The sequence below is a fragment of the Bombus affinis genome, chromosome 5 (genome assembly GCF_024516045.1).
Source record: "Bombus affinis isolate iyBomAffi1 chromosome 5, iyBomAffi1.2, whole genome shotgun sequence".
NCBI lineage: Eukaryota > Metazoa > Arthropoda > Insecta > Hymenoptera > Apidae > Bombus > Bombus affinis.
The window spans coordinates 17,672,781-17,686,649 of NC_066348.1; the positions used below are offsets into that span (position 1 = coordinate 17,672,781).

General features: G+C 41.6%; 1 protein-coding gene across 17 annotated transcripts in view; it reads right to left on the reverse strand.

The window, feature by feature from the left end:
• LOC126916263 (ras GTPase-activating protein raskol) overlaps nt 1–13,869 on the reverse strand; it is a 251,021-nt gene that overhangs the window by 159,478 nt on the left and 77,674 nt on the right. For 9 of the 17 annotated variants that reach the window (XM_050721854.1, XM_050721853.1, XM_050721855.1 and 6 more), the window contains exon 2: nt 10,315–10,741. The exons of 6 other annotated variants lie outside the window; for them this stretch is intronic. In XM_050721854.1, the coding sequence (XP_050577811.1) occupies nt 10,315–10,549 (235 nt within the window). In that variant the 5' untranslated portion in view covers nt 10,550–10,741. Of the gene's footprint in view, nt 1–10,314; nt 10,742–13,869 lie in introns of those variants that run through there. 2 more of the 17 variants (XM_050721871.1, XM_050721877.1) reach the window with 1 other exon arrangement.

Genomic DNA, 13,869 nt, shown 5'->3' on the forward strand with positions numbered 1-13,869 from the left:
CGCTAGCTAGCTAAATGGAGATGTCGTAAGAAATTTAAATACATTTCTGAAATGCCTAAAACGTTCCCGAGAAGAACGGAAGCGCGCGATCGTTGCTAAGGAAATATTCTACAAAATTGCTCCGAAATATCGTACAAGACGTCACGTACATTCCGACTACGCGTACGTCTTTCCTTCCGCAGTATCCGACTCTTTCGTCGCATTTTTATCATCGCACATAACCCATGCACGTATTACGCGATATTCCTACGGGACTTTTAGACCGCTCGCAATAAATTCCAATTTCATCGTCTTTTATCCCTATCTACCTCTAAACCTGATATATTCGCGTTTTCGAAGCTTTTCTTACGTGGAAAACGACTATTTCGAAAAATTATATAGTTTCAGATATATCGTCGAAGCATAACCGCTAGCAATTTTTCATCCATAAATCAGCCATTTTAGTTTACCTAATATCACAGATTCACATATATCGTATTTTTCATATGCACGATTCGGTAAACTCGCTCGTACCATGTTGGCGTCGCCACTAGAGCTACGCGAAAGAGGATCAAGTAGACGAGAGTGAGGACGAGTGAGACGAGGCGGACAGGTAAGAGGTCCTCGTGCTTCTTCGTTCTCGAGACCGTGTTCGTGTCGAAAACGCGAAACGGAGTAACCATGGAGAGCAGCCTCGCGCGTGTTTCTTCCCGACATCGAGATTGCTTCGTACGATCCTCGTTAGAAGCTCGCTGGACCTGGCTAGTTCGTTACCGGCCGATCTTATCTGTGGCGAGTCGTTCTTTCACAAGACTCTTTGGCCCGGCTTTCTTCGCCGTGGACCGCTTCTCTTTTTCCCATGTATCTTCGCTTAACGCGGTCCATCCATTAATTAATAATCAGAAACACGTATCAACGCGTCGATAAATCCTTTGACGATAGTATGGAGGCGAGAAAATTCAACGTCGCGTAACTAAAAGACGAGCGAATGGTTATGTTGGTACGTGTCCATCGTCCATCGTTATTCATAGTTATGTATATTCTAAACTTTATCGTGACGCCCAGGAATCTCTGTTTGACCGCGACATACGTTTACAGATCCCATAAATAAATCTTTTCGCAGAATGTAATTTCGGATTTCACGCGTCTTCCGATCACGAAAAATATAATTTTATTTTATAGAAATTCATCGATTCGTCGATAAACTTGTCTTTTAACTAGAATTTTCCTAGCTCGGCCAGTTAAAATTCTTTCTAATCTTCAAACTTCGACATAGTCACGAGTTAAATTACAACGGGTACTCTTATAATTTCGTCTAGAGAGGCCCTCGGCTGTCCATACTAGTCAAAACGTAGCTATAAATGCTAAAAATAGATTGTTAAACTCCTTGAATAGAATAATTCTAGGTTAATCGTATGTTTAAGAGGCAACGACTACTCCATACAACGAAGTTGTAGAGAAAATCGCGTGACTAGTTAATAAAAAGTGGCGTGACAGGACATCATACGCCGTATTTAACGACATTCGATTCAAGGGGACGACATATGGTACAAAACAGTAACATTATAGGTGGAAAACGTTAAAAGCTGGTTCGCAATTTAAACAGATTGGATATGTATAATTAATCGGTAGTCGACAGAGCATGGAAATAACAGGACGTAGAAAAGACAACTGTCAACGTTCCAGGTGAAACCATAGCGAAATGAGTTATCGATACCACTTCCACTGAAAGCTGCGGTTAGAGAAACGAGCTGAACGCTGGTAATTTTGCTTTCACAAAAAACAAATTTCTAGTTAATTCCTTCTAATTACCCTGAATAACGAACGACGGTATAATTTCAGCATTGTATCGCACGACGTAGTAATTCTATGTTTTCTCTAATGTTTCTGGTCTTGACAGTTTTGCTCGTCTGTTTTTAATTCCTAGAGTAGCGGTGGTGGTGGTAGTAGTAGTAGTAGTTTCATTGAACACAGAATCGCATAAACAAAAGTTGATTACGCTAAAAAGATAAAACCGAATTGATCAAAATAATGTTTCGTTGCTGCTTCGGGTTTCAGGGCCAATCAAAGTTTTCGAGTAAAAACAAATAAATGGTAAATACCTATCGAGAAAAGCGTAAAAAGTCATCGAAAATCGTATACCTGTTTATATATAATTTTTGTCTTTGTCGCGTCAACGTTTCGTTCGTTTGAGACGGAAACGAATTGAAGGAAAAAAAAATGTTATCGATTTTTAATTAAGCATCGCTTCCTTCAGGGAGCAGCGCGATAGGTAGATTGTTCGAATAATTACTTTTATTATGCGAATATTTTGCATTTCCTCGCTGCCAAATACGTAAACTGTACCTGTCGATGTTAAATATCTGATGAAACATCTCATTATTAAAGTAATTTAAATTTCTATTTGAGAAATTCACTTTTCTATTTCAGCGATTATGCGTCATTCCCATAATCAAATTCTACTTCATGGTTCGTTACTATGAAACATAAACTATGCAGCGGCACTCATGAGCGCGGCATTATTCCAAGAGAAAATTCCACTTCTACTTTTCTACGTCACAAACCAACGTGTAATTGTTACTTTCAGCGTTTAGTCGGTAGTTTTCTGTGTGCAAATCAACACGCATTTACCCGGCATTCTCTATCGCCGTCGACGTACAACGCTTCGTTGCTATTACATATGTACCGTGTATCGATGATTTCCAGAGATTCGAAGAGATGTAAATTGCTTAAAAATATTTTCATCCAGTTTCAAGTCGATTTAAATAGTATTTAAATAATAAATAGTTTGCTTGAATACTATTTATTTATTGTTTTAAATGACCAACAGGAAACAAATACTCTCGCTCTCCTTACATCAACGATAAACACAACTTACGGCGAAGATAAATCAGAGTGAAAGGAAATAAGGGATTAACGTTCGAAACTTTGAGAGCATTTGGTTAATCGAGTGCAACGCATCGATACAGTCGCACGCGCAAATGGAAATGACAAAAAGAGGAAAAAAAAAGAACGCCGTATCTACTGGAGAAAAAATAATCGAGTCCAAGGCTTAAATAATCGCGACGGAATTCAATTAGGTCACAAGGCTGTCTGTCGGTTCTTTTCGCTATTAGCGCGCAAGGCAGAGAATATCGGACTTTCGTGAATGCTCCAATTTCTCGGAGCCTACGAATTAACGAGGATTATAACTGCAGTTTCATCGAACGGATTAATCGCGACGAATTCCTTTCGGCGTTCGCTCGCGATAACTCGTCGGAGAAAACCGCGACTCTTTCGATTATCGAACAAGTTTCCCGAGAGAGATACGTACATACTACTCTTCTCTTAACTCGTCCCACTGAGCTCGATCTAACCTGACGTCATAAACTTTCCACGGAACGTGTTCCTGATGCTGATACCTCTTAAGGGCGTAAACAAGTCAACCCGAGTATATACCGATTTTTCAGGATTAACAATCTCGAAGAGACATTCTGTTGACTCGTTGCTTATGACAGAATTTGTTTCTGACAGAATCCTGATCGATAGAGCAAGTGGATTACAAGGAGTATATAATACGTAGATAGGGCGAATATATTCCGTGCGGAGTCACGATACAAAGAACGAAGAGGAAGGTAAGGGTTGTAGCACGATCGAGGAAGAAAGCTATTTCCGAGTAACGATCGATCTGAGAATATTAGGGGATAGTAAACCGCGTTTAGAATTTTACAATCTTTATTTCTTTCCCACTCAATAGTCGAAGACGCGCCATGAATTGGAGATTTCCGAAGGGCAATTTGGAGATATATGTAACGGTACGAGTTGCCGAAGTCTGTGACCCGAAGGAACATGGCGACCCTTCCAAAAGATCGAACACCTTGCGTCAGTTCAGCTATCGGCCCACCCCCACCCAGTGAATGGACGCAAGGAGCACGTAGCAGAACGGTAGTGACACTCAGAATGACGTTGATTGGAAAATTAAGAAAATTGAGAATTTGTCGCTACAGTTGTAACGCTAAAATCGATCGCGCTTAACAGATAGCAGGCGTACTTAAGCGAATCGAGTTAAACCAGTTCAGTTTTATTGAATTTTGCTGCTTTCAATTGTATCTGCTTTTCAATCGTCCCTTCTATCGCGTTAAACCGTCATGTCATAGGAAATCACGTACAGTTGGCGATATCGACAAGATCGGCTTTACAAGCTCTCCTCCACTCGGCGTTCTTTTTTGGCCGGCCCATTCGCGAACAAGCCGATTGCACGAAGGATTAAAAGCTCTTCGGGCTTTTGAAATTACAAGATCAACGCGTTTTACAGGAAGAGATGAAACGTAAAAGGCGATACACATAAAAGGACAGGATTTCCTTGAGCCGAGCTGCACGCCTCTTGTTCGCCATAGCGTGATGCAAACTAATCGCGAAATAGGTTGCACGAGGATAATTGCACGCAGGAAGAAGGAACAGTCGCTAACACGTTGTTAATTATATTCATGCAACGACATTACGCAGTAACGATCGCGCATTCGAAGGATAAAAAACAGGGATGCGCTAGAAAATAATTTATGGACGGTTATGCTGTCAATTACGCTGGCCAATCGTAACAGATAGCCCCAAGAACCAGTACGCGACTCGTGTTTTACCGTCGATTTGGTAGATGGAGAAACGGTCAAAATATACCCGCCGTAAACGGGACGTTAAGCCCCGAACAATTTCCTGCTTTTAATGGACCCGCCATCGGCGAATGCCGTTCATTTCGAATAATTAATTCTTGGCGTGACTTCGTTTCGCTAGATTCATCCTTCCGAACCTCTCTTCGGATTACGCGAAAAGCTCTCTTGAAATTTCTACATATTCGGAACCGCGTGTGCGCCAGACATATCACGAATTTTATAATTTTCGCAATGAATACGTTGTTTAAAAGTGGTTGCACATCGACGACGGATAAATTACGAATAATTAAAATCTGTTAGAGTAGTTTTTCCATTCTACACGTTCTCCGACATCCTGTTATTTCACAAATTCTTTTCACAAAATTGTATAACGAGTGGGATACGAGTTTACACGATGAATATTTACACGATGCCAACAGAAAATGGAACAAACTTTTGAAAATAGAGGAAACATTTAAGTTTATAAGCTGTTGATAAATTAGAATAAATTACGATAAGAGCAACGTTACGTCGTAGGCTTTTGCACGCGAATATACGCGATGCAAACGGACTAACGATCCCATTAAATAAATAATGAAATAATTAAACGAAGAAATTAAACCGAATGATATTGGCCTGCGTGAAACGCAAATTGTATCGCTGCAGCTGGCACTTCCATTAGAAAAGCATGTGTTCCCGTTGCACTTGCAACTGCAACGACAATCCGCGACACTCGGGCTCATACTCGAAACAAGAGCAACGCGCTATAATCGAATCAGGATTTTCCGCTTATCGGATCCGCTGTGTCATCCAGTAAGTAATTTTACGTAGATGTCGATTTGTCTTTCTCGATGTACGTCACATCGCGAGAAAATACAAATAACTTTGATATTGAAATGTATCATTTTGCGAATATCGCGATATGCTTGAAAAAGAATTTATAATTATTGCAACAGTTATATTCATATTTGCATATTTATATGCCGTGGAAAATGAGAATACTGTTGCTGACAAAGCGCTCGTTTTCGAATGTCAGATTCGTTCTATGAAATTTAGTTGATTTAATGTGACTTTTACTTTTACTATTTTTTTTTTTTATTTTTTTAATTTTTGCTAACCAATTACGTTGTTGTTATTATTATTAGTATTATTCGTGCCACCTTCCAACCACCGTACGTATACGTATTGAAAATACAAATAACAAGGTTTTATTCCACGCAGGTACTGCACAATTACGACTGAGTGCTAATTGTTTCCGCGCACGATCATACTTGAAAAACAATAGATTTTATCTTCGCTGCGCACATACACCCGCGACGTATACAACGCGCTTAAATATCCATTCCAGAATATCTATTATCCTAGAGAATATAAGTAACTTGCAAACTCTCTTTTTTAACATTCTGTACTTACGTAGAGAGATCGTTTATATAAAAAGCAAGAAACCTAATTTTACCTAGAAAGCTAGAAGTCGAACTTTTAAATAAAATTTAATCGGTGTTGAAACGAGAGCGAAATCCTGCGCTTTATCTAACGATAAATTATTCCGGTGTTACAGTTTAATTCTTGGCAGCTACTCCATCGTTTTTAGCTCTTTACTCTTTACTCTTTGACACTGACTGACTCATCCACTCGCTCTTTCATTGTACCGCACTCTTACAATTATCACACGCATACCACATATCGCATCACGCTCATACCATATATCTTCGTATATCTGAAACCACACGTACGTGTACGTGTACGTGTACGTGTACCTGTACATATCTAAATGTACGTTCCACTTGAAATTGATCATCAACTTCAACAGGTATACAATCTCTTTTGCGTTATCCGAAGCATTTGTTATTTCGGTGCAATGGCAGAGAGGATTGGTCATCGACGCTCGGTATACGCAAGTTCATTCGCCTCTTTCGGTGGAAAATAACTATGATAAAAATATACGAACCTTTTGCAAATGTAACGATCACGAGTACTTGTCCTGTAGTTTCTATCGAGTGATAGATACGAGAAATGGAAAAGAAAATGTAAGATCGAATCAGAGCTTGTGGAAAATTCTCGAGAAAGTTGTTAAATCCAAGAATTTGGGTCAGTTCGATTTATTTCAAGTATTGGTAGATCACGGATAATGCGATATCGGATATCTGCCACCGCGAAGAGGAGCAACGCGAACGTCGTCGCTATTTCTCCGATCTGAAAATACAGACTCGAAGAGAGTAGTTAAATAAGACACACGACTTTGCGATAATGTTCGTCCGTGTTGGTGAAACGCTACTCGGTTTACGTGGCATTCGAACTGGTTTCCGATCTATGTACGTAATATCGTCGGCATAATTCAAAGTTCTGCAAGTCACAAGACCGTCTTAGAGATGTCATACGTTCGATACGTCATGCGTAAAGTACGTATTATATAAGTTATCGTAAAGGAAGCGTTCTAATTTCACGTCTAAAGTTTGTGTCAACTATAGATCGATCGTATACGTTACATCCGTTATTATATTACATTACATTCTTGTTTTACAGACATGTAGCTTTCATACGATCTTAGAACGTGATGTAACAAGTCGACATAGATTTATTTTTCTTTGGAAGATAATCGCGATTTCGTCTATTATACCGAAAACTGTTCACTTATTTAAAGACGTTTGCAATTTCGAGGGTTTCGGTCAACACCGAATAATTAATATATATTGGTGTCGTTTCGATGCTATGAAACTATAGCAAACAACTCTATTAAAAGTAGAACAAATCGTGGGAACTAACATAAAAATATTTCACGGTTCGTAACTGAAACTGTAATTGCGTTCTATCCTATCCAAGTCCACCCAAGTTTAAGTTTAAAATCGCGTTTACTAATTATTCCGGAGACAATCAAGAATTGTCGGTTCGGATCGGTTCTTCCCATTTGCGAAGACAAATCGCAATCACTCAACGGTGACGTTATAATTATCGCACTGACGTTTTTAATTACCCGCACGAACGAGCTCGACATCGACCTTTTCGTTCGGTGCGAAGCTAGACTTATAACGAGAGCAACGCTTTCTGCCACGTTGGAAACGAAGTTTCTGAATATCGTGATACGAGCTCGGTTAATGGAGTTCGACGAATCGATCGTCTATGATTTATCTTTCCAATTTTGTCCTATCCACGAACACGCAAAACAATAACTTTTCCATGATGACTGTACGAAATAAGAGTAAAATACGAAAGTGAATTTAAATATCTGACGATACGTACGTTACAATTGGAAGTCGTCGTTTCGAACGCGTAATAAAAAGGCACGTGTATTTATAACGTATTTGTAATGTATTTATAATAAAAATGTTTCAACGTTACGTAAAAACTCGTAATAACGATAATAATGCCAACAGATTAACTTAAAAGATAAACAGGTCTAAAGTAGACCATTAAGAAAACTTTACATAACGCGGTAAAATTAGAAAAGTAAATAAAGGGGAACTTTACTGATTTCTATCTACTCTCGTTACGACAGAATAATAAATCGGTTGAATTTTGAAGCCGGTATCAATTTTATAAATCATTATGTCGAAGCCTTTGATCGAAAACCACTCAGCTGTCACGAATTAACAATAACCATGCATTGCGTTATAAAAACAAAATAAATTGTACAATTTTATCGTTAACGATCGATCGATTAAAGAAACCTAAAAATTATTCTTAAAGCGTTCAACTCATCGTCACTTGCTCCTTCACAATTCATAAGAGATTTCCCGTCTTGACCGTCCACTGTGACCGCTGTCGCATACATAGTATTACGAACTCTTTCACGAGCAGGGAAATATTCAAGAAAGTATCGATCTCTTCTCGCTTCTAGTCGTCGTCGTTCGTCAAACGTAAACAGAGATTTTCCCATTGATCAGATTCTACGAAGAAGCGAAGGCTTTAAATAAAACGCGATCGCTCAGATCGAACGACTGGATTACACGGCACGGACACTACCACCGCGTACTACGTACTCGTTCTCAACTCGCGAAGCCTGCGTTACACTCTTGATACCTGGAGCGCGTATACAGCACGTATAAAGCACGTATACAGAGAAGCGTAGAGAAGAAAATTCTCCGCGTGCAACTGCGTAATGAAAGGAGAAAGGAGGACGGATCGTGGTAGAAAGGACGCGACTTATTTACCTACATCGATTTATTGCGATCGAAGAGATTATATCTGCGGGCAGCGTTCCTGCCGGTGCTACATGTTACATCCACGCTGAATCACGATTTAATTGGTCCCCACCGAGAATCGATCACCCGAACCGTTCTTTCCCGATCCTGGTTCTTACGATCCTCGCGAGCGTTCGTTTTTCTTCGCGGTCGTGCCGGTATGCGGTAGCGAAGTGATACGAAAATACGAATAACGCGCAAATTACGGTTGGCTAATGCGAGAGAATTATCTCGTCGGTACGAAAGAGCAACCGGTAACTAAGCATCCGTGTTTGTTTAATCGACGACATTTTCCTCCATTTTTATCTTTTCGATGCTACGTTTTGAACCAACTACCTCCTATGTACAATTCTACGCAGTACTACTACGTAACTTCTATAATAAAAAGGGGAAAAAGAAAAAAAGAAACGAAAAACATCAAATCAACTCCAAAACGATAAAACGCTGTACCAACGATCTACGCCAGAAGTCATCTCACTAACGACTTCATCGAAACAAAACTCGCGATATTCTAAACGCGCCGCAACACCAAACACAACCCGTTTCAGCATCCTGCACGCATCCAACGTACACACAAATGTAAACGTTTCGCAACGCAAATATCCCCCTTGCTAGCGTGGTTCAATCTCGTCAGATCCGAGCCACATTCTCGTTACATAACCCGAAAAAATTCCGAGATCTCTTCTGTATCCGTAGTATCCCATCTTCCAGATGCGTTTGACTCCCTACACAGACTGCGAGGCACCCACGCAGCCGCGCGTTCACGATACACGTGCCACTCTCTTCCTCGGATTTTCATTTAACGCGGCAGATTAATTCGCGCTGGCAAATCACGCTCGAGGAATATTCGTGTGCGAGTGGCTCGGTATCGTAGCCGGCATTGTATGTTAATAGCTACGGTTGGCCCGCGGACCAGAAATAATAGCGCAAGTGCATCGAACGCGCAGACATATACGCTAGTGTACATGTACTTAGTTTCGCAGGTGAGGTCGCGACCAACACTGCCTTCTCGTTTTCTAGCTGCCAGATACCGTGTTATACCTGTAACGAGTATCGAGTAGTACCGATCGCCGTAACAGTCGTTCGGCAATTCCGTCGCTGGCAATACCTACGTACAACAGCGTATTCGCAAATCAATTTCGAGCTATCGTTTCCGATTGCCTTTGAAGGATAATTCGCTGGCCACGCTGCTCGAACGACGACATTTTCTCTACATACGGAGATATTCGCCACGCGTAAAAATCATTTATCTAAGAAAAAAAGGAAGAAGAAAGAGGAAAAGTTTGACTTACCGATCTAGTGCTTTTGACGGGGTAAAATCGGCGTTCCTCTAAAAAGTTCTACTTGTCAAATATTCTCGACTCGCCAAAACCAATTTTCTCCCAAAAGAAAATGTTTTCGCGAATCTTATCTACGTGCCAAACACTTTGGACGGGGGAAAATTTATTTTCTCGCAAAGAACCGCATTCGGTTGTTTGCGCGGAAGAGGCTTCAACGCGAAACGTGGCGCGTTGAAAAATACCAGAGCTTACCACAGTAATGGACCAGGATATGAAGAGTGCCTGCGTGTATCCGTGAATCGCACCAGGAACTGGTGTCGACCTGGGGCTCGAACAGAGAGAGATCGAGGCCCTCCATGTCGCTTTCGCCGCAGGAATCGCTCAGAGGCTCCAAATTACCGGAATTTGCCACCTCGTCCTCGTTCGTGATGTCTTCCGGAAGGTTCTCGCCGCCTCCGCCACGGCAACGTGTCGGTGTCAACGCCATTTCTCCAGGATTCTTGCCGAAAGCGTCGACGAACACGCGTTCAAGCGCTTCCTTTATGCGCTACTCGATCGTAGGTAGCTCCGCGAGTCGACCGTCAGATTCGAGAGATACTTTGGATACTTCAGTGAGCGATTTGATTCATCATTGGTTGCAGCACAGCGTGCCGTTGCGCGTCTGCTTTCGAGTCAGAAACTGAAAGCACATGGTCACGGCACGGACTCGTGAGATACGCGATTTAAACGCGTCGAAAGTAAATCGAGGCATATCGAAATTCCATTTGCACGGCATAGTTACTGCCAGAACGCTTTCGATTACAGACCTGCTTCACCGTTCGCGTAAATTAATTTTGCCGTCGCTGTAAATTGCTGTCTCGATAACAGCGGTAGCCTGTAACAATCATCGTTTTTATTTCTTTTTCCTTTCTTTTTTTTAATCACCGTATCGATCGAAGAGTTTCGAGAGAAGGAGGCTGTACAAGAGTATAATCGAAACGTCTGTGACGTAAAATTTACAAAGCGGAGTTAGGTCGTTTGATCGTTTCTTAGGGAAAGGGTGGACGAAACGATTCTCTCGACAGAAACGGTGGATGATAAAATGATTCTGAAGAACGGCGCAACAATAAAAGTTTTTAAAAATAGCGGTGTTTTCAAAGAAGTATAGAAAGACGGACAAAGTGGATCAAAGTTACGTCCGTGACACAGGAGGGAACCAAGTGCACTCGCGATGCCACAGCTCTGAAAGTGGAGCTCTCGTGTCTGAAACGCAAAGACCCTCTTTAATTAAGCGAGCTTGTAATTAATTGCCTGTTCTTGGTCCATCCCCCGCGCGACATGTCAACGAGAGTTATGACCTATCCAACAACACCGAGTAAGCACTCTCGTCGGCTGGACGAGCCAAAGCAGCTCCGAGCATTTTGCTTTCTTTAGCTCGAGAACAAAATTGACGAGAACAGATTTGAGCAAAGCGACCAAAACGTAAAATACGACACGAGTGAACGGAATAAATTAAAACGATCGGTAATAGCTACATTTACGGAAAGCGGCGACCTCGTTTTCAAATAACAACGATGATTTCCTTCCAAGAATTCGCTCGGTAAACCCAACTAATTTACAAAGAAAGGCATAATATTCCGTGCGTAACATTTCGTTAACGATTCTTCTAACCGCGTTTCATTACATTATACGAATAATCGTATAGCTTTTTTCGTACAGCTTCGATATTTTTGATTCGAAATAAGATTTTTTATACGAATTGTTAAATTATCGTTAATTTCGATATTTATTAAATTCGAATTTAATTAAAATCGAAATCTATCGATCTGTTTCATCTTCATAACGCGAAGATTCGCTTTTCATCGGACCTCGCAAAGTAACGTAACGCGAGCTGCCAAGAGGACATTAATTACTCGATGTTCGTGGACGGGATATATCGCGACAGCAACGTGGCATGCTCTTACGTCGATAAATTGTTTACACATATTTACATGGTCCGCTTCCTGTGCCAGCCGAGCCCGCCGCTACGGATGCAAAAGCGAAAAAACCAGTTTCAATGAAAAAGGATAACGGTGTGCGAGGAGCTTGCATACCAAAGCAGCTTCGCACCATGAAAATCTATTACCATACACACGGCTGTTGGCTCCCGCGACCGTTGCGTTGAAAGAACGTTTAAAATTTTCAATTGGAAATTTTCAATGAGATGTGATTTTCTTTCTCAACAGATTCTCTTGTCGAGAAATTTAACCGACCAAATCTTTCCTGCGCATTTTACAAGCTACGTTGGATAGAACGCGCGAACTAGATCCGATAGTGTCTCGAACGTTTAAAATTGTTTTTACAATAACGATTTTTACGATAAGGTTTACTCGTTATGGAGAAAATGCAATCACACGCATCGATACGAGGCACGGAAACGAATTTTGTCGTTCGCATGGAAGCTACAACGGTATAGAGTATATATATATACAGTATACGGTAAAACATAAAAGGAGGTACAGGAAAGTTCGTTTTTCTCTCGTCTTTTTTCTTGTTGTTAAATTATTAGTATCTTTAACTTTCTATTTTTTAAAGTAAAGTAAAGTAAAGTAAGTAAGATAAGTAAAAACTACGTAATATTCTCGCGAGAAGGAAATCTCCGCTCGAGAACGTGTAATTGAATGAACGAAATATTGCCAACTAAAGACAAAACGATCAACATTTATCGTATCGATATCTATCAACGCTACGAAATTAGATGGATGAGCATGTTCCCACGTTTCATTGCCGGAGGTGTATCTCGTACGCGTATCGCGATACACGTATCTCCGTGCAAAAGAGATCTAGCAACTTAGGCACGAATCGATCGGCCAAAAACGATTAGCTCGGACGCGGGAACGCGTGCAAAGATCGAGATCGCGGTTCGCGGCGATCACGCCGAAGATCACGGCACGTGAACTGGTTTCGCGAATACCGAAGAAGCGTGACGTGTGCGTGGTCGCGTGTGTACGCGGGCAACGACGAAACAAGAGCGAAAGAAGGAGAGAGGGAAAGGTGGAAGGAAAAGGGAAAGCAGGATCCAGCGTACAGGTCGTTCGCATCCGAGTTCGAAGTTGGCGGGCGAACCTGTAATCGTTTCGTGACCACGGACCACAGTACGTTTGCCCGTCTTTCTTTTCGCCTCCGTTTCAGGGCCTTTTCCAGCCGACCGACACGATCAAAAGGAACACGACCGACAATCCCGTGAGAAAGAAATTGACCGTCGGCACGAACACCGAAATTTCCCACACGGAAGAAAAGTAATTTGGCATTTAGCGCGACGGCGATCGCGCTCACGTACACGCCGTGTATACCGACGTAAACTGATAGTTAGGTTATACAACGATAGGTTATAAGCGAATCGCTTCCATAACGATATCGTCGAATATTTTCAAGTTGCGTCGCTGCTACTCCTTGTTCTTTCTCCTGCAAAATTTCTCGTGTATCGAGACAAAACAGCCAACCAAGGCCGTCCAAAGTCGTCCAAAGTCATCCAAAAGCCTGAAACGCGTATGAAAGGCAGCGAATCTGCGAAAGAACCGCGACTAATTGTGCCATTTAGGCTCGTACACTAGACCCGCTTGCTCGTCGATCCGGTCAGCAACGACGTTCGTCGCCGATGCGAGAGATCACCGGCCGCCTTCAAAGACTCGTTTCTATCTGTATCCCGAGGCGAGGCGAGGAATCGAAAAAGAGCTTAGTCGAAAGAAGAGGTAGCTAGGAGGATACGAAACACGCTGTATATCCGTATACGAACTCTGACATTTCGAGGCAGTGTCGCAGACTTGTACGTGGCTGAAGCTCGTGAAA